At 46.1% G+C, this 27968-nt stretch overlaps 1 protein-coding gene across 2 annotated transcripts; it reads left to right on the top strand.

The window, feature by feature from the left end:
• Positions 1 to 27599, top strand: CCND2 (cyclin D2). Of its 2 annotated transcripts, XM_063395540.1 has the most exons (5): positions 26 to 336; positions 1790 to 2005; positions 4644 to 4803; positions 15862 to 15992; positions 26148 to 27599. In XM_063395540.1, the coding sequence occupies exons 1-5, from the start codon at positions 142 to 144 to the stop codon at positions 26301 to 26303; spliced, it is 858 nt and encodes a 285-aa protein (XP_063251610.1). In that variant the 5' UTR covers positions 26 to 141; the 3' UTR covers positions 26304 to 27599. The 2 variants fall into 2 exon arrangements, with proteins under 2 accessions (XP_063251611.1, XP_063251610.1); XM_063395541.1 differs by lacking the exons at positions 15862 to 15992; positions 26148 to 27599 and adding an exon at positions 6061 to 6362 and having other exon boundaries at positions 1 to 336.
• Positions 27600 to 27968: the final 369 nt, after the last annotated feature.

Raw genomic sequence — 27968 nt, 5'->3', positions numbered from 1 at the left:
CCTCCTTTACCCCTCTCCTTTCCCCACCCCCTTCCCCCCTCCAAAAAAAAAAAAAAAAGAAAAAAAAAAAGGAAAGGAAGAAAAAAAAAAAAAAAGGAAAAACCTTTCCCATCAGAGAAAGAGGGAGATCTCTTTGGAAACATGGAGCTGCTGTGCTGCGAGGTGGATCCCATGAGGAGAGCTCTGCCTGACCCGAACTTGCTCTACGATGACCGCGTTTTGCACAACTTACTAACCATAGAGGAAAGGTATCTGCCCCAATGCTCCTACTTCAAGTGCGTCCAGAAGGACATCCAGCCCTTCATGAGGAGGATGGTGGCCACTTGGATGCTGGAGGTTCGTACACCCCGGCCCCTCGGAGCGGGGGGAGGCAGAGCGGCCGCGGACAGCACCCCGACCCCTCTCCCCCTGCAGTCCCCCGCTCTTCTGAGCACCGGGTGGCTTCTTCTTTCGACCCCCTCTCCTCCTTGTCCCCCTCCGGAGCTCCGCCGGTGCAGGAAGGGGCGCGGGGGACACCGACAGCCCGCGGGGGAAGTCGCCCCTTCCGGGGGGCTCCGGGACCGGGGTGCAGGAGAGGAAGCGCGGCGTGTTGGAGGGGGGAAGAGTTGGAAAAGTCATTTGCAATTAAAAGCAAAGAAAATCCGCCTCCGGGAGCGCTTGTGATTGAGGCATTCCTGGGAAAAGGGAGCAGCGCCCGAAGCAGGGCGAGGGTCGGGGGGTGCCCTGTGTGCCTCGCGTTCTGCCCGGCGAGGGTTCCGTGCCCACGTATGCAGTGGGGAGGACGTGCCTTTTTCTCGCCATGTTGCGCTGCATGCGGACTCTGCTCGCAGACGCCGAGCCCGGCTGCCCCCGCTCCTTTCCGGGGGGCTCGGGAGTGCCCCCCGCCCCCGCGGAACGGGACCCCCGGTGTGTCGGGGCCGCGGGGCGGGCGCTGAACCCCCTGTTCGCCCCGAGCCTTCAGGCGCAGCGGTAGCGGGCCCGGAGCCCCGTAGGCTCGCCTGCCTTGCGCTGGCCCCACCAGCCATCCTTTGCCCCTTCGGATCTCCTTTGGGGGGAACCTTTCCCGAGCCAAACCCCGTGGGTTGGAAAGCCCAGACTCCCCGCTTGGTTTTCATGTGCGAATTGTGCTTTTTCTCCGCGGCTCCGATTTTTGGTAAATTTTTAAAAGAATTTTGCCGCTCGCTGCCTGCTAAAGAGATCCAGGCGGCTCGGGCTCTCTCTCCACCCCACCTCGCCCTCGCTATGTCTCCCGTCCTTCCCCCCCAACGCGGGATTGGGGGCGCAGGGCTGGGGGACACCCGGCGGGAGAATTTTTACAATTGTCGGAAACGATAGGGGATCGTCCCGGGATGCCGCCAGCCCCAAAACCGGGACCGCCGGGGAAGTTTTGATATTTTTTATCGATTTTTTGAAAATATGACGAAATAAAAAAGAAAAATTGGGTCGCAAAAAAAAAAAAAAAAAGGTCTGAGGCTGCTCGCTTGCTGCTGGATGGGGCTTTTCGGCTCTCCCACACAGTGTCTTGAATTCATTTCTTACTGAATGAACTAAAGGAATGTGAAAGCCGATTGACAGCCTTCCCAGCCTCTCTACAGATCTCCCCCTCCCCCAAAATTTAGCTCCCCGGGAAACAAAAATAGCAGGAGCCAAAGGCAAGGGAAGTAGTGGTCTGTTTGGTGGGTTCACTCATTTATTTATTTTTTCTTTCTTGTCTCTTTCTCGCTTCCCACCCCCGTTTGCCCCCCGACTTGCTCCATCGTTCCCTCCCCGCGCTCCTCCTCACTTGCAGGTCTGCGAAGAGCAGAAGTGCGAAGAAGAAGTTTTCCCTCTGGCCATGAATTACTTGGACAGATTCTTAGCTGTGGTGCCCACTCGGAAGTGCCATCTGCAGCTGCTGGGGGCGGTGTGCATGTTCCTGGCCTCCAAGCTGAAAGAGACAATCCCCCTCACAGCCGAGAAGCTGTGCATATACACGGACAATTCCATCAAACCCCAAGAGCTGCTGGTAAGCAGCCCTGCTCCTCCCTCCTCTCCGGCACAGCACCTTGCTCTGGCTGGCAGAGCACCCAGCACTTCGCCACCCAACCCCTGCCTTTTAGGAAAAAACCCACGCTCTTCCCGCGTTTCGGAACGGCCGGAAAGTCTCAGGGTTCATCGCTGAGGGCGGGGGACACCCGCGGGAGCATCCCTGTCCTCCGAAGCCGCCTGGCAGTGCCATGCGGCGCTCCGGCCGCCACACGCCTCGTGCGCGGGCACGGCGCTGCCGGGGGCTCCGGGGCTGGCGGTGCCGGGGGTGTCCCCGCCGTGTCCCCGCCGTGTCCCCGCCGTGTCCCCGCCGTCCCCACGGGGGACCTCGCCGGGCGCACGTGCGCGGGCGGGCGGCGCGGCGGCGCCACCTGGCGGCAGACACGCGGCGGTGCGGGGCCGGGGGGCCGGGATGCTCCGGGGGGCCGGGATGCTCCAGGGGGGCCCGGGATGCTCCGGGGGGCCGGGATGCTCCAGGGGGGCCCGGGATGCTGCGGGGGGCCGGGATGCTCCGGGGGCCCGGGATTCTCCGGGGGCCGGGATGCTCCAGGGGAGCCCGGGATGCTCTGAGAGGCCCGGGATGATCCAGGAGGGCCTGGGATGCTCGGCCATGCCCGGGAGGCAAGGGCACCAATTGATGCCCAGGGCGTTCCACCTGAACACGAGAAAGAACTTCTTCATTGTGCAGTGACCGAGCATTGAACACATTGTCCAGAGAGGATGTGGAGTCTCCTCACTGGGGATATTCCAGAGTTGTGTGAACCCTGTCTTGGGCCCTGTGCTCTGGGATGGCCCTGCTGGAGCAGGGAGGTGGGATCAGGTGCCCCACTGTGGCTCCTTCCACCCTGACCCATCCTGTGTGATACAGCTGAGTTAAACTGCCCTATGTCTGCTGCTTCTCTCAGTTCAGAAACAGTGGAAGCAGAAGCAACTTGATAATTACTGAAGGAAATAAGTGACGTATACATCATGATGTGGAGCACTGAACGTGCACTGTGGCCCCTTGGTGACATGGATGCTAGGTCAGAGACATGACTGCAGCCATCCGAGTTGCAGGGAGAATTTTTCCTATGAATCACTGGGAATTCCCCCTGGGGAGGGGTTGAGGTTGGTAGTTCCTGCTTCCACCAGAGTTAAAGAGCCTTGCCCTCAAAGCCTGCCTGGCTGTCAGGGCCACAGGGTGTCCCGTTGGTGGCACAGATGGGCAGGGGAAGTGCCATGGTCCTCATGTGCAGAATGCAGAGCGATGTCCCTACCTTCTTGTGCCACGTGGAGTTAAGCATGTGTTTAAAGTGCTTCCTTGTATTTGGCCCTCTGGGTTGACTGTTCTCTCTCAAAACCTGTCACATCAGTAATGCCGGGAAGAGCAGGCCATAGTTCACATAATTGCCGTTATGTTCCAACATTTTACAGGTTTTCTTGAGAAATTAAATCCATCCAGTTTCTGCAGCCTTTTGCATATATGTGAGATTTTTCAGGCCATGGAGGACTCTGTTATAATCCAGCAGGAATGTCCATAGGAAAGTAACTTGCTCTTAAAGTGGGCATCTATTCAGGGAAACGACTGCAGAAATGGCATTGTGGGGTCCATGTTTATGGTTTCTCAGCAACGCTGGTTGACGTCTCCGTGGCTGCAAAATTAAAGGACTTTTTTTTTCCTGACTTGCCAGCTCTGTGAGCTCAGCTGGGGCTCCCCACCACGCTGGACTCCATCAGGCATCATCAGGACTCAGGAATCAGTGCGTGGAATTTAGTTAACAGCTAATAGTTGATGGATGAGACAAATGCAAGTTGGAGGCCTGAGCTTTGCTCGCTCTGTGGGGCACTGTAGTGTGTTCAGGACTCTGTTTAAATGTTGAAACATGCAGGTCATGCACCCCATGGCTGGATCTGGCAATGGGGTGCTGTGTGCACACGGAATCCCATTCTAGGGAATGGCCGGTAGTTCCGTACACGCCCAAGTTTTCCTTTGATTGCAGTGGGAGTTCTGGGTGTGCAAAGAATCTGGGAATGGCTCCTACATGATTTACTGGCAGATAATTTACACAGGCTACTTCTTGGCTGTGTTGTGTGCGTTTCCTTTCTGCAGAGCCTGTCTTGGAGTAGTTTAAGCACCATCAGATTTATCTGCAGGACTTTCAGAGTGCAGTTTTGGGAGAGAATGCCATCAAGCCAACTTCCCCAGTTTTGAAAAAAGGGAATGTATATCTAGGTTATTTTTGTGCATGGCTGTCCCTAGGACTTTAAATGGCTATAAAGTAAGGACTATAGCCATTTAAAAGAAGTTATTAGGAAAGGACCACAGTGACCTTGGCAATATCTAATTGCAGGCTAAACTTTCTGGGTGGGCATTCAGCAGTGGATAGGAAAAAAAAAAAAGTAAAACCTTGGCAGGAGCTGCCAGGTCTCATTATTTTCAGTAGAGCCTGACATTTCTGATGTTCAAAAAAAAAAAATATAAAGTCAACAACTTCAAAGCAGTAGAGGCGTATGGAAAAAAGGGTTTGAGCAAAACAAATTTAGCAGTGATAATGTTATAGTAAGAAATAAGCAGAGGTTTTTCACAGGCTTGCTTATGGCTTCTCTTCTCTCTTGCTCTCCCTGTCTTCCCTGTGCAGGAATGGGAGCTGGTGGTGCTGGGGAAGTTGAAGTGGAACCTTGCAGCCGTCACCCCCCATGATTTCATCGAACACATCCTAAGGAAGGTGCCTCTCCCTAAAGACAAGTTGCTTTTGATCCGGAAGCATGCACAAACCTTCATCGCCCTTTGTGCCACAGGTAGGCTCAGCTGCTCTGGCTGCTGCTGCTGCTCAAAGTGTGGTTGGAAGGGCAGATTTGTTCCTGGTGGTGCTTCATCCCCTCCATCCTTACATGATGTGGTAAGAGGAGCTAAATCCCATGGGACTGCTTGCAAAGGGTGTTGTGAATCAGGCCCCAAAACTCTGCATTGGACAGAATTCTTGCAGTAGTGACCTGCACTGCAGCTGATGTGTGTGGTGCTGTTGCAGTGAAGTCTTGTAAGGCTGGATTAAACCATCCTGGGTTTTATTTTGTGCATTCACTGCTTCTTTTAGAGGGCCATGGATCATTTGTAAGGACAGCTCAAAATACAGAGGCTGTTATGGCAATTAGTCCAAAATGTATTGAGCTAATGCATTGCATGAATGTCTTCATAAACTTTTCATTAACTGGACTCTGTCCACATAAAAGGTAAAATTGTGCATTTTAGCAGTTATGTGATACTGCCACATCACTGAAACACAGAACAACAGGTTAAAAGGTAATTTTTTTTTCTGAAAACATTTGGATTCTTTCCTAGCTTCACCCCAAGAAAGCAGTGAAACTACTGTGTTTCACAGGGAACCATTGCACACCCTTTTTGTCATATGGCTGAACACAGTTTCTGAAGATTTAAATAAGAATAACTGCCTCTGTGGAAGACAGGCTTTTTAATTTTGACCTGTCTGCAAAACACTGGTTTTTGTTTGAATGCTGTTTTGGTGTTTGGGCTTTTCTTTGCTTAATTACTTTTACAAAATTAGTGTACTCTGAATTTTCATCCAAAGGGTTAATGGTAAGACTACTTTTTAGAAGCTAGACCTGGACTAGATAAACAGCATGCAGTGTTTTCCAGAGTCATTATCAAGAAGCGGATGGCTTAGTGTTTGAATTCACCAGTTTGACATACCTGGTCCTTTGTGGTAGGAACTGTTTTGCCTGTGTGTTTGCAGAGGGGAAGGGAAGACTGGGTGCAGCTTTTGGGTTTGAACGTCTGCTTCTTGGTATTTAAGGCACAGTGACTGCTCTTGCAATGTTGGCCAATTCTTCCTACCTCAATTGATCTGTTTTAGAGATTTGTATATGGGCTGTGTCAGGGTGATTGACTTTTAGGTTTCCATGATGCTCAGACTTTCTCTTCTTTTCCCACTGCTGCATGATTCTTTTCACACCAAAGACCATGGGACTTAATACAAGTATTGCTCAATTACTGCAGGATCACTCTTGGTGATTTCTTTGCCTTCTCCCCTTACTCAGGATGCATTCACTGTTCTGCCTTGTGTGATATGAAAAAGATGATCTTTCCCACGGACATTTCCCTGGATCTTCACACCATCAGCCATCAAACTCCAATATCGCTCCATCTTGCCTTCCATCAAGACAATATTCCCACTCTTTTGGTACTTTCACTTCCTACAATCGTGTGTTGGTTTGTTTTCTTTTTTATCCAGCACAACATTTTCTTGAGAGCCCTAGAATTTCATAATGATTTAACGCCTCAGATTCTGGTCTGTAATCCTTTGTCCTTAAAGTTTTCCATATAACCAAACCATTACAAGACTGTGGGCCATGAAGCAGTCTCCAATGTCCATGGCTTCTTTCCACTCCATGAATTCTTTGGTGGTTAACTCCGTGCTATTGAAGTTCTTTTACTGAGATCCAGAGCAGTGACCCCTTTCCAGCCCTCAGCCCCTCATGCAGTTCCCTCATGTGTGTCCCCCATGTGATCTGCCCCTCATGTTATATGTCTCCAGTGCACGAAATGAAGTTCTTTGTGCAGAGTTTAAAGATGCAACAAGTCAAGAGTTTCTGCTCTTAAACGTGAAAGACATAATTGCTGATTGCAGAGCTTCCCAAAAATGAGGGCACTGTGGTGCTGGCTGGAGATTTTCTTTTCTCCTCATCCCATTGTGCACAGACCACTGTGTAGTTTTGAGGAGGGCCCACAACACTTTTCCATTCCAAAAGCAGAGATCTTAACCCGGGCACTCAATACCACATTCCCACTTTACCTGTGAACTGCTACCTCAGTTTCCATTGTGGAAATGTTTCTGTTACTACAGAATTTCCCTTTCGCTGCCACTCTTTGAAGAAAAGCCCCTTCTCATCAGACTTCCTTCCAGATCCAGTTGTCATTTCCTTTTCTTGTCCTGTTTGTTGCAGAGCTCTCATCAGCTGCTCTGTTTCTTCTTTCTCTTTTTCCCTCAGAGCTGCTGCTCTCTGCCAGCCCAGGCTAAGCCTGGTGTTTCATTTCCCCATTTGCCTCCTTTCAGCAATAAGACCTCCTCTGACATGTGGCTCCCTCTTTCCTTGCTCCCCATGTGTGTTTTTAGCCTGGGTTTGACTCTTTGCTATTCCCAGACCTGACCTGGCTGTCTGGCTAGTAGCTCTGGTCTGGAGCACAGCAGTGAATCTCTTTCTATTTCCTGATTCATCGCAGCACGGCTTTCTCTGCTTTCAAGTACTGTTCTTCTTAATAGTATCATGCAAAATCTGGCATATTTTGAACTTTTCTCCTCTAGCCTTAGTTCTTCTTCACCCACTGCTCCATTTTAATTTCCCAGCAAAAACGTTTTACCAGAAGTTCTCAGGTGTTCCCTGCCTGCACAGAGCTGGCTTTGATCTCAGTCCTGCAGCACATAGTGTCAGCAAAGGAAGAGGGAAGCAGACATGAACAGTTACTGGGTGTTGTGCAGGATGTGTAGGATCACTGTGATACTCATCCCTGTTCTCCTTTCCATGTGAATGTTCCCCAAAAAGAGGTGATATTCTGTCCTTCTGCATATTCCTTTTAGTCATGTTTGGTCACTTTGGCACTCTCTCTGTTTCTCTGCCTTTATTTCGAGCCCAGTTCCTGAACCAAGCTGCGTGGATATAAACCCATGGCCTCTCCCCAGTCCTTGCAGTGATTAATGATTCACATGAGCATGACTGGAACTGGAATGTTTCCCTCTTTGCCCTTGGTCCCATCGGAACATACGGCTGCTGAGGACAGAATCTTGCGTGTCCTGCCGAATTAAGGGTTTTCTCTTTCATTGCTGTGCACTCACAAAGGTTTCAGGAGTCTCCTTCTCCATTAGGAGGGCATGGAAGTGCCATTTTCCTCCAGCTCCTAGCTGACAGTGCAGTAAGAGTGCATAGATGGACACTATGCACTGGCATAGCCTGATCTGTCACCACATCATTGTTCTCTCATCCCACTGGTGGCTCCTCATGCAAGCCAAAATCTCCTTCAGATGGCTTCTGAATTTTCAAGGCACCAAGAGGATGCATTTGGGGCCTTTAAGTGGTGCTTGCAGTTTCTCTCTTATGAGGAGAGACTGAAGGAGCTGGGCCTGGTTAGTCTGGAGAAGACTGAGTGGGGATCTCATTAATGCATATAAATACCTCCAAGGGAAGTCAGAGGATGGTGCCAGACTCTTTTCAGTGATGCCCAGCGACAGGATGAGAAGCAGTGGCCATAAACTGAAACACAAGAAGTCCCACTTCAACATGAGGAGGAATTTCTGTACATCGAGGGTGGCAGAGCCCTGGAACAGCTGCCTAGGGAGGGTCTGGAGCCTCCCTGTCTGGAGACATTCCAAACCCACCTGGACACACACATTCCTGTGTCACCTCCTCCAGGGGACCCTGCCTTGGCTGGGGTGTGGACTGGGTGAACTCCAAAGGTCCCTTCCAGCCCTAATGATTCAGGAATTCTTCAGCATGGGAGGTTCCTGTTTAGCTGTCAGCCCAATGGAGATCATCCTTGTTTTGCTGGGTGGAATTGTGTTGCTTTTCTACTCTGCCCTCACCTTCATCTCTTTACTGCTCTGCACCCTTTGTTCCTCCGTCTCTTTGCACAGTGCTGCACGGCTTGGAAATGTTCTCTCAGGGGCTGACCATTCGCCTGTGCTGAGCTCCAAGCCAGGGAATCACTGCTGGAAGGAGTGGGAGAGGGCAGTGGTTACAGAGGTGTGTGCAGAGCTTTGCCACACTGCTGCTGAAAAGAGAACTGCATTATTTCTTTACACTTTTCACCGTGCTCATAATTTCTTCTTGCAGCCTGTTCAGAGTCACAGATGTACAATTGCTTCCCTGTGTTACACTCTTCTCTCAGAGGCTGTGCATGCCACAGTTTTGGAGCAGGTTACCCCTTTTTTACATGAGAGTCTGTAAGGGGATGGTTTTTGAGAGGGGGCAGCCTGTGCATGGCAGGCTTTCAGAAAGAAGAGCTATAATGGAGACACTAATCTCTGTGAGGGGCTTCACAGGATTTTAGTTGAGCAACAAGCAAAACTTGGAAGCAAAAATCTTGCAGACTTGCAGAGATAGAAGGCAGCCTGCCTAAAACCCTGGACTCAGTCCTTTGCATGGTCTTTTCTGTGCCTCAGCTGAGTCCTGTGGCAGGTGGGATGTGCCCATGGTGGATCCAGCATCTCAGCACTCAGGGCCTGTGTCAGCACAGAGGCTGAGGAAGAGCAGGGAAATGTCAGCTTTAAGTCAGTTTCATACAGTGTGCCAAACCTCTGCCCACTGTTTCTGGGACATTAATCATCTACACTTGAAAGCTGAGGAGGCTTTTTTTAACTTCTGGGCCAAATCCTGCATCCTTCTTCATACAGACGTTCTGTGGAAGTCAATGGGAGTGTTGTCTGAGCGAAGACTGCAAGGTGAGGTCTACAACCCTGGTAGTGATCTACAGGGTGACCACACAGAATGAGGCCTGTTTGCTCCTCAGCATTCCTGCTGGGAAATTCTACTCTGCATCCCCTTTTCATCCAGTGTAAGTTACTGGAGCCTGGAAGTGTGATACAAGTTTTATTTGGGACCTGTTCTTCGCTGAGGGGAAGAATGAAGCCTGCATAGGCTTCATTATGTAAATGTCTTAAAAAATAAAATACATGTTGCAAAGTGGCATTGTTTGCAGGAGCTTCTTGAACAGCAGAAGAAAGAATAATTTGCACTAACTTATTGCTACACAAAAGAAGGCTCTTGCTTGTTCCAGGGACAGGCAGCTCTTATCAGTATATTGAGCTTTCCAGCCAGTGGAGCCACAAGAACCAAGGAAGTGCCATCAACAAGTAGCTGGGGCCTTGGGAATGTTTCATGACCAGTCAAGTCTGGCAAGAGGAGGTGGAAGGAAATAGAGAAAGGGAGCATGTGTTGATACAGACTGGCATCACTCCAGAGCTGCCAGAGGAGTTGCCCTCCTTTCTGCCAGCTTCAGGTCCAACATTTTGGTGGTTCAGGCACTAACATAATCCTGTTGGTTAGGAAGGTGTAAAATAATTGCAAATAATAACCAGTGCAAACAGTTGTTCAGAAATAGTATTTACCATCAGCTAATGAGCATATTGTTGTGAGTGCTCCTCTATTTTGCATTGGTTGTTCACCTGTCCTTGGATGGTTGTGATGAAGCATTAACATTTAGGATGCTTCAGACCCATTTGTGTAAAGGCCAAATCCTGTTTGCTTTACTGTAGCCCAGGAGCAGAATTAGATGTCTACCTTCCCACCTACTCAAAGGATGGAAGCATGTCTTCATCCTGGTTTATTTGAAAGTTTTGTGTTTGCTTTGAAGGGCTGAAGAGTCATCTGGTTTTGCCTTTAAAATTAGAAATAGTTAGTGGGAGGAAAATTTGCAGTGTCTTGGAGAAATACAAGAGCAAGAGAAAAAAATGGCCATTGCAGATACAACCAACTGTATTAGAAAAAGAAAGAGTACCAGACTGACCCTGGAATTGCATTTGGATTGAAGCAGACAAGAATTAAATTCACTACTTCCACTGTTTATCTTAGACTTTTTCTTTTAAACTTGGATAGTTAAATATAGATCCACGCTTGTCTTCATAGTACAGGCATTGGCTGGGTGAAGTCCGAGGCTAGCTGTGACCATTAGCTGCATAATTTTAATGTATCAATACCTGTTTTCCTGATGGAGGTAACATACCTCTTTTCCTCCCTTTTTTCCCCCCACCATGGGAAGAATTACCTTCCTTACGACAGCAGTTTCCAAGTCTGTAAATAATCTATCAAATTACAGAGATGAAAACTGGCTGCTGAAAAAAAGCCCAACCAGGAGCCAGATCAGTAACATGGGTTGTTTTAAGTAGGTAGAGTTCCCCCATTTGACTTTGACACACCGAGCACATTCAGCCTGGGTATTTGTCAGTGCTCTTCTCCTTCTGAGGGTTTTATTTGTTGGCTGCAAGTTAAGGCTTCCCCTTGCAGGACCTCTCTGGGTTCCTTCCTCCAGTTCCCTTCTGCTTTGGACTGACTGTCAGCCTTGCATTTTCCTGGCTTGAAGGTAGTGAAGACCACTGGGTTGGGAGGCAGCCAGCAAAGCAGCTCAGCCGCAGTGCTCGCAGCCCTGGAACTTCGGCGTGGATTACGTGTGCTCCACTGGCAGAAAAACCTCCTTGTGCCCTGGCTGTGTCAGCTCCAGGCTCAAAGTGGGGGACAGGTTCAGGCTACCCCGAATTTGCTTGATGGCTCTGCCTGGCTGATCCACAGATGGCTGTGTTTCAAAGGATGTTGTTTCTTGCATTGACGTTTTTTATTTTCAGCACAAAAGTCAGTGCGATTGTGCAGGGGTGGTCACTTGTTTGTGAGGTCGTTTGGGAAATAGGTGATACTGAAATGGGGATGGGATGGTTTCTAGTGTTTATTGCCTGGGAATAGAAAGTAAAACAAGTTTTGCTTTCTAACAGCCCAGTGTCTTCCCTTAAAGGGTTCGTGTGCTCAGATTCTCATAGACCATGTGCTGTGGCACTCCTTCTCTAACTTATAAATGAGACTCTTTTGTACTTTTCCCATGGAATGGCATAATCACAGAATCAATTAGGTTGGAAAAGACCTCTGAGATCATCGAGCCCAACTATAAACCTATAAATCACAACAAAGTTAGAGTCAGAGCCGTGCTTTAATTGCAGGCTCTGGGTGCGTGTTAACCAAGTTTGCACACAGAAGGATTTAGCTTCAGGTGTCCAGGGAGAAGGGCTTTTTATAAAATTCCAAGTGTCTAGTAAGAACTGCTTTCTATAAAATTTCCTTTGTAATTCAGGTTTAATCATCTACAAGAATTTGCAGTAATTTCATATGTTTCAGCTCACATTTTTAGGTTGTCTCTCTGTGCCCCCCATTATTTTTTTTTTTTCTTCTAGTCTCATGGCAAATTTTTGACCTGGTTTGGAGAGGGGACAGTTTTACCTGGGTGAAAACTGAGTGAGGATGGCAAGGCTTGTCTTGTTGTCATGGTAGAAGCAGAGATAGAGATTTATAATTGGAAATAGCACGTAAAAAGCTTGTTTTGAATTTCTCAATGGAATCTAAGAGACTGGGGGGGGGGGGGGGGGTGGTTCTGCATCCCCTCAGATATGGTACTTAATATTTATGCTTTCACTGCACCTTGAAAAACATTTCACGTAGTTATTGCTTTGCTTGAATATGGAAATATGTTAATTATGGCCTTTATTGCGCTGCCTGCTCTTTTCCTCAGCCTTTTCTATTCAACCCTCTAGGTGGCCCAGCACAATGTGGCTTCTTTTCTTTCAATGAGCTCTTTCCACACTAATAGGGTCCAGGGTGATGTGGAGAACCATGTGCACAAAATTGGTGCACCACCCCCCATTCCTTTGTGGGCATGTCAGGTTAAATTCATATCAGCAGGAGGGTCACTGCCATGATTTTCAATAGCTCGAGATGAGGTGATGACTTCAGACAATGGTGCCACACTCTCCAGTTGGAGACACTTGCCTCACCAGTTGCAGTAGTTAATTAATATGCTAAAAATAGAAGCCAGTGATACAAATCGCTGCCTGTTGTACAACAAAGACTGGGCATGTGTAGCTTTGATAGCCAAGTTTATGGTGCTTGTTATGGAGGGAAGTTAGTTTAGAGCTAGAGGCAATGTAAGACTTTCTGGATGCTGAGCTTTAGTCACTCTGGGCCTCTGGCCATTCGTTCGCTGTCTCATTTGCATTATGAATGACATTAAGGGAGCTAACAAGGTTATTGGGCATAGAAATGTTCGCATGTGACCCCACGTGGAAGCAGACCTACAGCAGTGCTAGTTGGCAGGGACACTGTGCCTCTTTATTCAGCTTCCTAGGAAGACAGTTTCTGGTAGTGGGTCTAAAATCAGCCACGAGAACACCGGTGTTCGGATAACGTGGAGGTCATGATGTGAGGCAAGGAATTTCAGAGGGCAGGTGGAGCTCTGTCCTTCTCTCAGCTCGTTCTGCCTGGACATGGGACCTCCCTGCAGCAGCTTTTTACTACATCCTGCCTCCGAAACTCAGAGCAAGGAGAGGGAAATTATGGAAAGTCAGTTGCTGCCCATAGTTCCCATATATAAGTGCGAGACAGTTTGGTATATCAAAGATCAAACATGGAAGTTGCTTTTCAACTCAGGGGTGTAGTTATCCCTTACGTGTGTTTGTATAAATCTATATGAGGGAAACATGAAAATTATTGTGATCATAGAATCATTAAGCTTGGAAAAGACCTCTAAGATCATGGACTCCAACCCTAGCCCAGCACTGCCATGTTCACCACTAAACCATAGACTCCCAAGTGCCACATCTGCATGTGTTTTGAACTTCCAGGTGCAGCGACTCCACCACTTCCTTGGGCAGCTGGTCCAGTTCCTGATCACCCCAAAAAAGTTTTTCCTAATATCCAGTCTAGACCTCTCCTGGCACAACTTGAGGCTGTTTCACCCTGTTCTGTCCCTTGTTCTCTGGGAGCAGAGCCTGACTCACCCCTGGCTGCACCCTCCTGTCAGGGAGTTGTAGAGAGCAATAAGGCTCCCCTGAGCCTCTTTCCCTCCCTCAGCCGCTCCTCAGCTCCATCAGACTTGTGCCCAGCCTGCCTTCCCCAGCTCCATTCCCTTCCCTGGACATGCTCCAGCCCCTCCATGTCCATCTTGAGTGCCAGGCCCAGAACTGGACATAGCACTTGGGCTGAGGCCTCAGCAGTGCCACGACAGGGGGACAGTCACTGCCCTGGTCCTGCTGGCCACTCCCTGCTGACCTAGCCCAGGAGCCATTGGCCTTCTTGCCCACCTGGACATGCACTATGACCAGCAGCCCCAGGCCCTCTCCTGCTGGACTCTTCCCAGCCACTCCTCCTGAGCCTGGAGCTGCTGGAGGTTGTGACCCAGGGGCAGGACACAGCACTTGGCCTTGTCATCTCACTCATCTCTCTGGCCTGGACCCAGCCTGTCCAGATCCCTGTGCAGAATCTTCCTGTCCTCCAGCAGATCAACACTCCTGCCCAGCTTGGTGTCCCCTGAGAACTGACTGAGTGTGCATGCAATCCCCTCATCCAGGTCATTTATCAAAGAGAACTGGCCCCAGCACTGAGCCCTGGGGGACGGCACTGGTGAATGGCAGAAAGTGCAATCCTGGAAGTGTAATTCCCATTCCCTTGCCACGTGCTGAGATCAGCATACTCAGAGCTGTGTCCTGTACTGAGAATTTGGGAGTCAAGGTTCTCCTGTTGTCAGTTTGGGAGTCAAGGTTCTCCTTGTTGTCTCACTCATTTGTGGAGGGCAATATAATTTCATTTCCAAGAATCAGCTCTCCTATGTACAGTGGGTTCTTACTACTACAATAGTGCATAAATTATTATTTTTGTAATAATGGCAGTCCATATTCCTTACTTCAGCCAGTGGGAATTTGCCCTTCAAAAATGTCTGTCAGAGTGTGATGTCTGAAGGGAGCAGTGTTGGGCTTGCAGGTGGGAACCTCCTGGTGGCTTTGTGAGACAGAGAAATCCATGTCAGGGTTTCAACTCCTCCTTTTGTCTCCCCATTTCTAACACCCCCATTCTGGTCCATCTGGGTGAATGCTATGTCCCAAGTGTCATTCTTATTGAACTGCTTCAATCCCAGGGATATATTCCAGCCTGGAGAAGAACATGCTGTCTCCACAGCTATTGAAGTACGTGCCAGCTCTGAGTTTGGGAGGCTGAGAACAGCTCTCCATGAGTCTGAAACCAGAGTGGTTGCACAGACAGCAGCAGGGTTACAGAATTCGTGAGCAGAGGGGATTTGGGATCTACAGCTGAGGAGTTTTCTGTAATCTGTTTCTATTGATGGAATGTATTGCTTGTAATTTATTTTTTACTATGTACTACTTTGGTTTACTCTTCCTTCTACTCCAGTTCCCCCAGCTGAACGCTGGTAGAGAAAGGTTTGCTAACACTTAAAATTGGTAGAGGAAGGTTTGTTAATGAGTTATTTTTGAACCAAAGAACTTGCAAATCAAGTTTTATTTTAGGAATATATCAAGATATGGGAGATCCGGTACTGAGCAAGATAAACTAGTGCTGATAAACCAGTGTCTGTGGCAGCATTATAAACCATAAAATTGCCCTATAAAGATCACAGGATTTTATTTTAATTTCTCTTCTTATTTGACAGATATGTGAGACGAAGTTCTGAAGTGCATTTTTATCTTGTTTATTAAGAAGTAGTAGTAATAACAAATGTGATCTTTGTTCTTTGATTTCATAGCTATGGGCTGTAAGTGTTCTCACTTCCTAATTGCTAAGGTAGTAAAGATGAACCGTTAATTAAAATCTCTTTCTCGGACAGTTCTTTAAATGCTTGAATTAATTAACTCTTTAAAAATTGACGTGACTAAAAATCTCATTTTGGTCCTTTGTGATACCTTATTCCAGTTAGTTTTCTGGTTATACAGAGAGGTCTAATGTGACCAAGACCCAAATTTCTGACATAAATTACAGAAAGCCTCCTTCTTCTCTTTCCTTTTCTTTAAAACTAAGGAAAGACTATTAAAAATTGTCCAGGTTTACTTTATGCATCAGTGAGAATAAAAGACTGAACCGCATTTCCATTTTAATTTGCAGGTCTGTTCCCCCTCCTTTGACTGCTTGTGATGAGCAGTGTGACTAATGAGCTCCATGGGACCAAAAAGAGTGGCACTTTTCCCTTTCTTCTACTTCCCCGGGTTTTATTCTTGGGTGTGGTTTTTTTTATGTTGCTTGCCTCTGATGTTTTGCAGCTTTTCTGGTCTGGGCTTGGACTAATTCCCAGATCTGTTCTTGCAGATTTTAACTTTGCCATGTACCCACCATCAATGATAGCAACTGGAAGTGTGGGAGCAGCCATCTGTGGCCTTCAGCTCGATGATGGGGACAGCCTCACGGACCTCCTGGCCAAGATCACAAACACAGATGTGGTGAGTGTCCCACATTCCTCTTCTCCTTTCTCTTCCCAGGGCTTAGTGGTGAGCTGGGCCTGATCCTGAAGGCTGAGTGGAGCGAAGGAGGGGGTGCTTGTGCAGGGAGTGAGTTGCAGGTGTGGACCCAGCACTTTGGTTTGAGTCTCCAAAGCGGTGGAGAGAGCCTGCTTTGCTTGCCCAAGCTGCTGATCCAGCAGGCTGAGCCTCCTCAGGAGCCCTGGGTGATGAGGTGAGCAGGCAGCATTCCCTGGGGCATAAAGCAAACCAGGAGGTGTTGTGCTGCAGTTGGTCCTGTGCTTGCAACCTTTGAAACTGCTCTTCTGGCCCTCCTTCAGGTATCACCTAAAAATTCTTGGCTTGGAGGAGGGGGAATAATGAGCTAATTTCGAGGCAGGATGTGAGACAGGCACAACTCAAGCTGTCCTTAATGTGTGATAATTTATTGTTTTTAATTCACAGAGTAATATGTGGGATTAATACATCTGTGATAGCATTGTTAAATTAAGTTTTGGGTTTGTGATATAGTTAAAAAGGAGTAATTAGTCCAGTTTACTTAAAAGGGGAGCATTTTGATGCTTCTTTTTTTTTCTTACAATTAAATTGATCCTAATTTTCAAATGCAGTTCTGGGGTTTCCCATTTATTTTAATTCAAATTGGATTTGCACAGAAGAGGGAATATTTCCGATTGAGAGTGCTTGAAGTGTAAACCATAGAATCACAGAATGGCCTGGGTTGGAAGGGACCTTAAAGATCATCTCATTCCAACTCCCCTGCCACAGGCAGGGACACCTTCCACTATCCCAGGCTGCTCAGAGCCCCATCCAGCCTGGCCTTGGACACTGCCAGGGATGGGGCAGCCACAGCTTCTCTGGACAACCTGTGACAGGGCCTCAGCACCCTGACAGGGAACAATTTCTTCCTCATATCCAGTCTAACCCTCCTCTCTGTCAGTGTGAAGCCATTGTCCCTTGTCCTGTCACTCCAGACCCTTGTCAAGAGTCTCTCTCCATCTTTCCTGTGGGCTCCCTTCAGGCACTGCAAGGCCACAGTGAGGTCACCCCAAAGCCTTCTCCTCTGCAGGCTAAACAATCCCAATTCCCTCAGCCTTTCCTCCCAGCAGAGCTGCTCCATCCCTCTGATGCCCTTGGTTCCTCTGAGAGGAGAGACATCTTCTGTGCCTGAGAGAATTGGGTGTAAGGCTTGCACGGCCCTTTTGCTGTATCTTGCAGTTTGGAAAACTTCTATCTACTGTGCTGATCTTTTCCATCCAGATTGTTTAAGTCTGAAAGAAAATACCGACAAAAACATCTTAGTAGTTCTTAAGTGATCAGAATTTGGGGTTTTCATTTTGCAGTGAAAATACTTTTACACCTTTTCTTTTAAATTTAACAGGGTTTTTGTTGTCAAAAGCATGCTTTTTGCCATCCTGGTGAAAATCTTCCCAGATCTCACTGAGCCTACATTCCTTCAGGAGAAGAAATTAATGCTCTTCCCAAACAACAAAGAACTCCTAACGTTTTACTGTTTGCATCTCCTCTCCAAGAGTCTGTCAGCATTGGGTAGAGACCAGCTTCCTTCTCTTTGCTCCTGGTCTCAGCCCACAGCAGCACAGACTATAGAGGAGAGCCTCACTCATCCCCTAGATCAGAACAAACTTGAGATAAAAGGAGCTTCTGGGTAATTTAATTGCTAAAAAATAGAAGCCTTTGCAGAAATTAGAGGTGCTGTTATTTTTTTCAAGGTGTTTTCATTATTGAGGCAGAGGTAACCTTAACACCTTATAAGCTTTGAAGCCTCAGCCTAACCACAGGTTGCCAAAGTTTTTGAGCTTGGGCAAAATAGGGTATTTTTCATTAGTCTGATGTTTCAATTTGGGAGAAATATTTTGCTAGGTATTTTCTCTGTGAGTTTTGCATTGGAAAAATACAAAAGGACCCAGGACTGGAAACTTTCATCCCACGTGATAAAGCTTGAGAGAGAAGCAACTGAAAATGGAGTCTCAGAGAAGCATGGGGCAGCCCTAGCAAATAGGTAGCAATACCAGCCTCATGTGTAAAATGTATTGTTGGAAAAAATGCACTGTCTGGATTGTGTAAGAGTTGGCCCAAGGCTGTTTTAATAAAGAGTAAAGACTATTGTAATACATTTTACACTGGGACTTAATTAAAGTTGAATGAAGAGCTTCAGTTCTCTCACTTCTGAATTTCTGATGCCTGAGAGCTGTTCCTGCAGTGGCACAATTAATTTCTTGTCACTGTGTGAATGATTTTGTTTTCCAGTGGGGGCTTAGGGAAGAGAGAGAAATGAGAGTTCCTGGGCTTTAGGACCATCATGTGGGAGAAAAGTGGGGAAGTCTCAGAAATTAACAGTTCTGCAGAGGAAAACCTTCTGGCCCCCTGTGCCTCATGGTAGCCCACAGGAACCATCAGGCAGCTGGGGAAGAGTCCTTCCCAGCCAGAGGGTGCCAGGACTTCTGCTTCATTTTTGTTTTGGAGTAATCATTGCTTGGCATGGAAACAGATGATAGGACTTTCCCACTGGCTTTTCAAAAAATGTCTCTGTCTGAGGTGAAGCATGAAAAATCTCAGCTTCAAAGCTGCAAGTAGATGAAAAGAAAGAATGATAATGAAACCCTCATGCTGCTTAAGTACAGTGAGCTTTCCTGAACTTTCACTGTTTTATAATGATAATTGAAGGATGCAGCCTATTTGCTGGGAAATAGCAGCATTAACCAGGACGCTGAAATCTGTGGTGTTGTTTTAGATTTACATTAGTGTAACTGAGACTGGAGTTTGGCATTTACAACTAAAACGAATATTTTAAATGGATCCTTCATTAAGAGTTAGACCAAAAATACATTATTAATAAACAACCTGCTGGGTAAGCAGATAACCAGCACAAGTTTCTTTCAAAAACACGTTGGTGTTGGCTATGCTTGTATGAATCCAGAACAGTGCCCTAGACTGGAGATGGGGTTGCCCAAGGCATCCTGCCACTGACATTTTAGGGATAACCAGTTATTTCTGGTAAATAGCTGCCCTGGGCTGTTTGATGAGGTTTGACTCATTGGCTGGAGAAAGTGTGACAGTAGGGCCAGGCAAACCCTGGTTTCATTACTCCTTCCACCGACCAAAATAAACAGCAGGGAGCTACTCTTGGAGAAGCTCAGCAGCCTGAAGAGCAGTGAAAGTGGCTCTGCATGGTGCATCTGAACTGCCTTCTCTGATTGTTACTGGAAGAGGATTCTCTCCCTCTGCTCTGTTCTTGTGAGGCTCCACCTGGAATACTGCATACATTGCTGGTGCCCCCAACATAAGGAATTATTGGAGCAAGTTCAGAGCAGGCCATGGAATTGATGAAGGGAACTGGAGCAGCTCCCCTATGGAGACAGGATGGGACAGTTGGGGCTGTTCAGCTTGGAAAAGAGAAAATTGGGTGGACACCTCAGAGCACCTTCCAGCATCTATGAATGGGCTACAGGAAAGCTGGAGAGGGACTTCTGATTATGCAGAACTGTAGTAACAGGACAAGGCGGAATGGCTTCAAACGGAAAGGGAATAGGGTTAGACTGGATATTAGGAAGAAATTATGAATTGGAATTGGAATTAGAAATAGAATTTAGAATTAGAGAGAGTGGTGAGGCCCTGGTACAGGTTTCCCAGAGAAGCTGTCTGCCCCATCCTTGGAAGTGTTCAAAGCCAGGTTGGATGAGATTCTGAGCAGCCTGGTCTAGAGCAAGGTGTCCCTGCCCATGGCAGGGGGTGGAACAGGATTACCTTTAGGGTCTGTTTGAACCCAAACCATTCTGTGCCTCTGATTCTAACTTCACACAGCTCTGCAGGAGGGGGATTGCATGTTCCAGTCTGTTCTTCTGCCAGGGGCTGGGAACATTTCTTTTGTGGTTGCTTGAAGAGGAGAGGCTGGTGAGTGAAGAGTTAACAGACCTACTGGCAGGAAGCCGCAGAGCTCCCTGTGCATCTCTTGGTGGGTCTTTGCAAAGGAAAAATAAACAACTCAGGAAGTCAGGAATTCCCATAGCATCCCAGACCAGCACTCCAGTGTGAGCAGTATCCTGTCCCTGGTGGAGCCAGATGCTTTGGAGGAGGCTACGAGCACCCCTGCTGTGCACAATTACGGGATGTGAGGAAGGATAGCTGAATGGGTAGGGCATATTTTAAGACCTTGCAATCAATATTCTGCTTTGCTTGAGACCTTTCTTGGATAAATCTATTCCCTCACCTCCTGGAAGAGCAGCCATCCAGGTTGCATCTGGATGACACACAGAGTTGGTCTCCCCAGCCAGGGAGCAGGGAGGGAGCAGCCAGAGAGAGGTTTTCAGGTAGAGCCAATGCCTGTATGTGGGCAGAAGTCATCTTTAAAAGTCTGTTCCCAGATGGTAACTGGTGTGTATTGAGTGGTTTGGAAAATCTAAAGCATATTTAAGGGCCTGAAGTAGGAAAAAAAGCAAGGAACCAAGCATCTTTTAAAGGCTTGTCAAAACAGCTGGCTGTGAGCCCTTAAAAATGTGGACTGGGGCTGTTTTGAAGACTGGATCCATAATAAATGGTATTTAAAATATCTCCACTTATATGTGCCACATATGTCAGTGCCAGGATTTTTTTTTAATTCCCAAGATCAGAGACATCCCTTCATAAAGATCTGCAGAATTCTGCACAGAAACGGAAGTGAAGAACCACTCATGCTCAAGAATTCAGAGCTGCAGTAAAAAAATCATGGAAATCTATCTTGAATGGATTGCATTTGAACATTGTCCCTACAGCACATACACCATTTATCCCCTCCTTTGTAGTGTCTAGGGCCTGTGGTTTTGGAAGCAAGAAACAGGACTCGCTGTATCTTATCCTGCCTTATTTGTTGCAGACCGCATTTTGTATGCAAGGAAACAACAGGCGAAATAGCCTCCCAGAGAAAGGAAGAATGAGATAGTTTCCTAAGTTGTCTTTGCCTGAGTTGGCAGCTGCTCCGTTTCATTCAGCTTTTTGTTCCCCAGTGAGTGCTGTGCGTGTGTAGCAACAATGGGGTGATGCAGTGACACCGCGGGCTCATGGCGGAGTTCCGTCGGGCCCATTGGCAGGCGCGGCCGGGAACGGCTCCGCAGCCCCGCAGCAGCTCCCATGGATCCCGGCAGGGAATCCCTGCTCAGCTCCTGCAGCTCTGTGTAACGCAGGCAGGTCCTCCCAGCTTTTCGAAAATCCCCTTTTCCGCTAAACTCTCAGGGTGTTTGTTACGACAGCGTAAATCCCACACCTTTTCATCTTTCCAGCTTTTCGCGTCTCCGAAGTATTACCTGGTAGAGATTACCAGAAATCCCAAGTCACACTGAGCAAGGAGTATCGTGGCATCTGCCCCTGCATCGCCCTGCTGGTGTGTTGGCTTTACTCTCTCTTTTCACAGTTCTGAAAACATTGTTCTCTCCTGTCTGCAATGAGAAATACCCACAGCAGCAACAGGAAACCAACAAACTGAGTGGTGAAGCGAACAGTGGAACTGAATCTAGAAAGGACACTGTTGAAACTGCTGAAAAGACAAAAAAAATGCAGAGAAAAATGTCCTGTATTTCAGATTTTTAATGTTAGTCACCTTATTTATTGCATTTTTGCAATGATGTGGCAACAGTAAGCAGAGAAGCCTCTGACATGAATTCGTTTTTTGCGGTTTTTTTGTTTGTTTTGTTTTTTTGAATGACATGTCCTTGTTAGTCCACATGAAGTGTCCTTTGGAACAGCAAATTACAATTTTCTATACTTCCAGATGGAAAAAGAGACATAGACATTTATCTGTGAATGATGCTCTTTGTTACAGTAGCAAAGACATACATTCAGGAGGGAAAATATTTCTGTTTTTTAACTGCATCCATTAGATGTGAGATCACTGTAAATACAGTAAATGGATAAGATATTCCCACAGCAACTTTCCAGGCTCTTGCTTTGGAGAAGGTCAGTGAGGTAAAGGCCAGCGCTCAGCACACAAAGGCCCCACTTTGGGAAGGAATCCCTGTTTATGTCAACAATGAAGCATGTGCTTTGGAGAGGTCTGAATTGGGGCTTAAATGTGAACCAGTGGAGGAATCCAGCCGGCTTTTGTGTGTAGGAGTGCAGATGACATGTTCCACACTGGAATTTATGTAAATCCCAACTCTTTAATGCATGTCTGATTGCTGCTTTCTTAGATTATCCAAGCAGTGCATACATGACCAATGAACGGTACTGTCATTTTGGGTCTCTCCAGCATCCTTTGAATTTATCAAACCAGATCCTGCACCTAAAAAAAGCCCTTTCCTGATTTCCCTTTTGCAATTAGTTTTAAGAAAAAGGAAGAATTTGGGGGCCTTAACACTTATTTGTGAAGTAATTAATATGTATGTGGAAAACTAACCACCCTGTAACACAGCAATTCTAGAAGGCTTTTTTTAGCATTCCCAGCTTTGGGATTTTGGGCAGTGCAAGGCAAGAGCCTGTTGGTTGAGTTGAGTTGAGTTGAGTTGAGTGGAAGGCCTTCCCTCATAGCTTGCCAATGAACCATAAATGCCAGTTTAAAACTGGAAGCTGGGGGCCAGTATAAGACGTGTATACCACAGAACTGTTGCAAAGTTCAAGAAAGTGAATTATGTGTAATATTCTGCAGGATCTTCCCTAGGGCTAGTGCATTCTTTCAAGATTGTCATGAATGGAAATTGAAATCTTCAATGATTATTGACTTGAATAAGTAGCTCATGCCATAGAGCTGCTGATTCCTCCTTCCAGTTATTTTCACTGCCAGCATTTCCACCATGGCCACAAGGCTGCCCTTCATCAGACACAGGAAAGCTTTTCTTTTCCTTCAAATGCATTTCAAGTGTGCTAGTAAAATCACCTAGGGATGAAAGAGTTTCAGAATGAAAAAAAAAGAAACCCCAAAGTTAATTGCCTTTTTAGTTCTGTACATGCTGAAGTAAAAATAAAACTATGGAATGGAAAGTACCAGAACTATTTTAATCATTAAAACTACTAGACCATATAGAAGAATGGGGAAGTTGATCCATGTGATACACACTTTAAAAAAGTTTTTTATAAAAACAACAAAGGCAAACCCTGCAGTATTCTGAAGGAATGGCCTAGTCCTTTATTCCAAAATCTAGGGTCATACTGTTATGCATTATAGTATTCTTTCAAAGAAGATTTGTTGAAAATAATGCTTTTTCTTTGATATGTTCTTAAAACTTAATTCTCTGTTGTCAGAGCCATCTAGCGCTAGCAAAATGGAAGTCCACCAGTAAAATATGTACACATGCAGCAAATCCCCATGAAACTTGGAGGAGTTAAGAATACTGTGTCATGGGCAGGCCAGGCTTATCCTGATGGGTTTTTAGTAGTTTTTTGTATCGTGTCCCTTAACTTTGGATTGACAGAAAGTTCCAGTGATGCCCTCATCTATACAATAAACCCACTTACCTTATCACACTGTGACAGCTGGGCTGATAAGATACTCTAAATTAGGGGTTTTTTCCTTTCACCTGAGAGATGTAACATCCAAGGAGCTTTAGTATGCAAATAGCAACACTTTTTTTGAAAACTATTTCATGATGAATGCATGTGCTGGTCATTTTTACTGTAGGTTTCTTTGTTTTAAAGAGTGGGTTTAAGTTCAAAACCTAAGTGTAGACCAGAGAAATAATCCACGGTGGCCTGTGGATTCCCATATGAAATAAAATCCATTTTTGGTGACAATTCCAGTCAAGGCCACTTTATAGATTTTATGTACAAAATGAAGACACCAGAAATTACCCATTTCTCTATAGGATTACCTGGAGATTTCAGCCTCTTCACACCTGAAATGAACCACCACACTGTCCATCAGAAGTTTGTGTAGTGATGGTGTAAATGACCATACATGAGGGTGTTTAGGAACAGACAAAGCTGACTGCAAATGCTCGAGCCTCATGTTCTGCATGTCACCACCCTTCCTTCCCCAAGCCTGCCTGCAAGGAAATTGCCTCATTAAGCTTTTCAGACTGAAGCTGCTTTAAAAAAATCTGGCTTGTTTTCAGAAGAGCACTGTACTTTGAAACTGTGCTTTAAAAGAAGAGATTCTTACACCCAAAAAAAGCACATTCTGAGTGTCTTCTGTTACAAAAGTCTCCAAACGGATGCCTCCACACTTAAAAATGCCTTGACCTATACAGTGATTTGTTGTCATTGCCTTCTTACACACAGGTGAATGCTTAGAATGGACCTAAAGCCCTCCCTAGCTGATAATGGGGGATTTTCTTTATCTGAGGACAGAATTTTGCAGCCAGCCACTGCTGGCTGGTAGCCAAGAAAAATGGGTGTTCATTACCCACCGGAGCTAATTGCGCCCATCATGAACGTCAGCATGGCCAGCAGAGCAGATCCTCTTCATCAGATGTGTTTTTCCCAGTCAGGCTGGGATGGCAAATCAGTCCTTCACGCATGAATATTTCAAACTCTCCCCAATAACCAGGTACTGTGTAGACAAAGGGGTGTGTTGGTCAGGGCCCAGCTCCTCAGTGTTGCAGTCACATCCCACAGTGGGTTCACAGGTGCCTGTGGAACCCTGTGGAGGTCAGTGTCCTGCTCCGTTCTTCAGCTCCCCTGCCTGAGAGTGGGAATGGTGATGCTCAGTCTCACCATCCCTGCCAGATGCTGTGGGGGCTCTGGTTAAAGCATTGTGCCATGAAAATCCTCCTACCAAACCCTGCATCGCTCTGTTCCCTGAAGACTCCTGGAGAGACCCAGCTCTTAGTCAGGCTGAGGCTACAGGAAGTATTAGTGCCTTTTCCAGAAGGACTCCTCAGGGCTGCCTTTAGAAAATGCCGTTTCTTGTAGCACCACTTGTCCCCCTGCACAGTGCCAGATTGATACTCCCAGTGCCAGCACATTGAACATGGTTGGCATTGTGTTCATACAGTCACAGCTTGGGTTTGAAGTTTCTCCAATAACTCTGGGTTTGTCAAGGTTTTCTCTCACTTTTTTTTCTGGTTAAATAACCACATTATTTGGTCTTCTAGTATATTCTCAAGAGTGTGGAACATCCTGTAAGTATTTCAATAGTCATCTTCTTCATTACTGTGTCTGGCTTAAATGTGGTGAATCCTTTGCATTTATTTCTGTATTTATACTTCATGTTTATTGTGGGACTCCTGATGGGCAGGCTCCCATATTTATGTTGCTGTGCTGTTCCCTGCTGTTTCTCTGAATGTTCTGTAGTTTGTGATTCAGTGGTCTCTGGGAACTGTTTGTATGTTCAGAAAATGACTGGACATGGCACTCAGTGCTCTGGTTGTCAAGGTGGTGTTTGCTCAAAGGTTGGACTCGATGATCTCAGAGGTCTTTTCCAACCTAAAGGATTCTACAGTTCAGTAATGCAGCTGTATATTTATGGCTTGTGTGAATTTTTTCTTGTGTGAATTTTCACAGATAAACTGACCTTTTTGCCTCTACCTGGGGGACCCAAATGTGTGACGGATAAAACTCGGCCCCACAGCACAATGCTTGTTGAGGGACTTCAAAATTTCTCTAATTTCCCATCAGTTTGCTTTGTATGGAGTGTATCTGTCTGTGTGATCTTGGTACAGCACATGGAGGTTATTTCAGGATAAAATTACAAGTTTTTTTTGTAGAGAATTCCAACTTAGTTGTCTTAGCCCTGCACAGGACAATGAAAAATTACTTCTCTGTAATACTTAAGTTCCTGCTTAAGAAGACCACATAAAATCACAGAATCACAGAGTCATGGAATGGCTTGGGTTGGAAGGGACATCAAAGCCCATCCAGCACCACCACCTGCCATGGGCAGGGACACCTTCCACTATCTCAGCTTGCTCAGAGCCCCATCCAGTCTGGCCTTGGACACTGTCAGGGATGGGGCAGCCACAGCTTCTCTGGACAACCTGTTGATCAAAGACCAGTGAAATATTAAGATTTAGAGCCTAATCAGTACAGCATGAACAGTGTTTAATCCAGGGAGTTTGTGCACAGTGGTTTCCTTTCAGAATTCAAGGTTGATTTGTGTCAGAGCAGGCCCTTCTTGGAAACACCTGACCGATGCTCTTCCAACGTCTGCTAGCTCAGTAAGGAAAAAATAACCACCTTTATCTTTACTAATAGGTAAATTTGCTTTCTTTTCTCTAGGACTGCCTTAAAGCTTGTCAGGAACAAATCGAGGCAGTGCTTGTGAGCAGCCTGCAGCAAGTCAGGCAGCAGCAGCAGCAGAGCAACCCCTCCAAGACAGTGGATGAACTGGACCAGGCCAGCACTCCCACAGATGTGAGAGACATCAACCTGTGAGGACATCGGCACACAAAGTCACGCTTGCTCCCCCAGACCCTTTATTTTTGTTATTATTTTTAGAGTGAATTTTTTTTAATCTGCTCCCACATAGAACATATTTAAAGCTCTTTTAGGTATAAAGAAAAACAAAAAAAAAGTACAAAAACTGAATAATGAAAAAAAAAAAAAGCATTTGGTGCCTGTGATGTTCTACAGAAGGGAATCCCACGATATATTTGGTAATTGCTATTTGATTATGTATCAGTGATATTAAATGCTTATAAAAGCATACAAAGTAGTTAGATCAATGTAAGCCTGCATTTGTGGGAACAAAGTAGAGTATACTTGTCTGTGTATTATGAACTAGTGCATACACCCCTTTTTTAGATTTAAGAAAGGAATTGTGTGTGCGATTTTATGGCTTGACTAGATTGCAAAGCAATAGAATAAGGGGTTTAGGGCAAAGTGGGAAAAGATCCCTGAAGCAATTGAACCATTTTGAATGCAGAAGAGATTTGCTGATCTGTCACCTCTGTTATTAGTCAGAAGTGTTTGTTGGATCTCTGTATGTTAGTTTTGTTTACTCTTGCTGTTTGTGGTAGCTGCTACCTAAGAAAGAAGATGCTTTATTTTACCAGCCAGAAGAGCAGGTGTCTTTTGGGCTTTTTTTTTAGTTGATTTATTTTTTTTTCCCAACTTCCCCTCTGTCCCTCTTGACTTTTTATCTACTTTTCCTTCTGAAATGGTTCATTCTAAACACAGCAGCATCTTTGGCATGAGAGCAATTCCGTTTACCCAGCCGTGGGCCGAGCCAAAGTTCCCAAGTGTTCATGGTCAGTGGGGGGACTGCGTGCGTTAATCCCGACCTGTTGGCTGGGCAGACCACCTCCAACCTTTGGATTGCAAGATGTGGTGGTTCATCTAGGAAAAGCATTATATTCCTTTATTCCAGTGCTAATGCTTCACGTCCATGTTAACGTCTGGCAGCTTCTTAGCTTGGCCACAAAGACATTTAAATGATGCTCTGTCCATCTTCCCTTGTAATAGCCCCTCACTGTGTTAAAGAAGATGAGGTTTGGTTTGCTCCCTCATCTCTCTTTCCCCCCACTCCCCCCCGCACACTTTTTCAGCATTTCATTAACTTTATTGATCCACAGTGAGTGTTTTTGTAAACCATTTCATTCGAAAAGCACTTTGAAAATTCTTCCTAAGGGATTAAATGAGATGGTTTATGACAATTATGCCGAGGAAAGAAAAATAAAAAAAAAAAAGTGGAAAAAAAAAAAAAAAAAAAAAAAAAAAAAAAAAAAAGAAGTCACAAAAGCAAGGCTTTGTATAGCTTTTTATAGTCAATATTTTCCAGTATCTGGTGTACTCTCTTAGCTGCGGTGTTGCTGGAAATACCAACACCCGCTTCAGATGACATTCCTGTCATGACATTCCGGATAAAAGCCTGACCATCTGTATTGTTCAGTGTCACAGAAGGATCTTAACACCACCTGTGTGTTTATCTATGGACAAGGAAAGAAAATTGCTGGTGCAACAGCCATGGTGGTAAACACCAAGATGCGCGCCTTGGAGTTTTTATTACAAAGGTGTATTCAGTGTACTTGAATTTATTTTCCTGCTCCACCTGTAATGAAGAGGCATTTAGATGGCAAAGGAGTTGGAGCAACTTTTGAT

The sequence above is a fragment of the Prinia subflava genome, chromosome 4, assembly GCF_021018805.1.
Source record: "Prinia subflava isolate CZ2003 ecotype Zambia chromosome 4, Cam_Psub_1.2, whole genome shotgun sequence".
In the NCBI taxonomy this organism is placed as follows: Eukaryota; Metazoa; Chordata; class Aves; order Passeriformes; family Cisticolidae; genus Prinia; species Prinia subflava.
The sequence above is the reverse complement of the archived record's forward strand: the minus strand, read 5'-3'. Positions and strand labels throughout refer to the sequence as shown.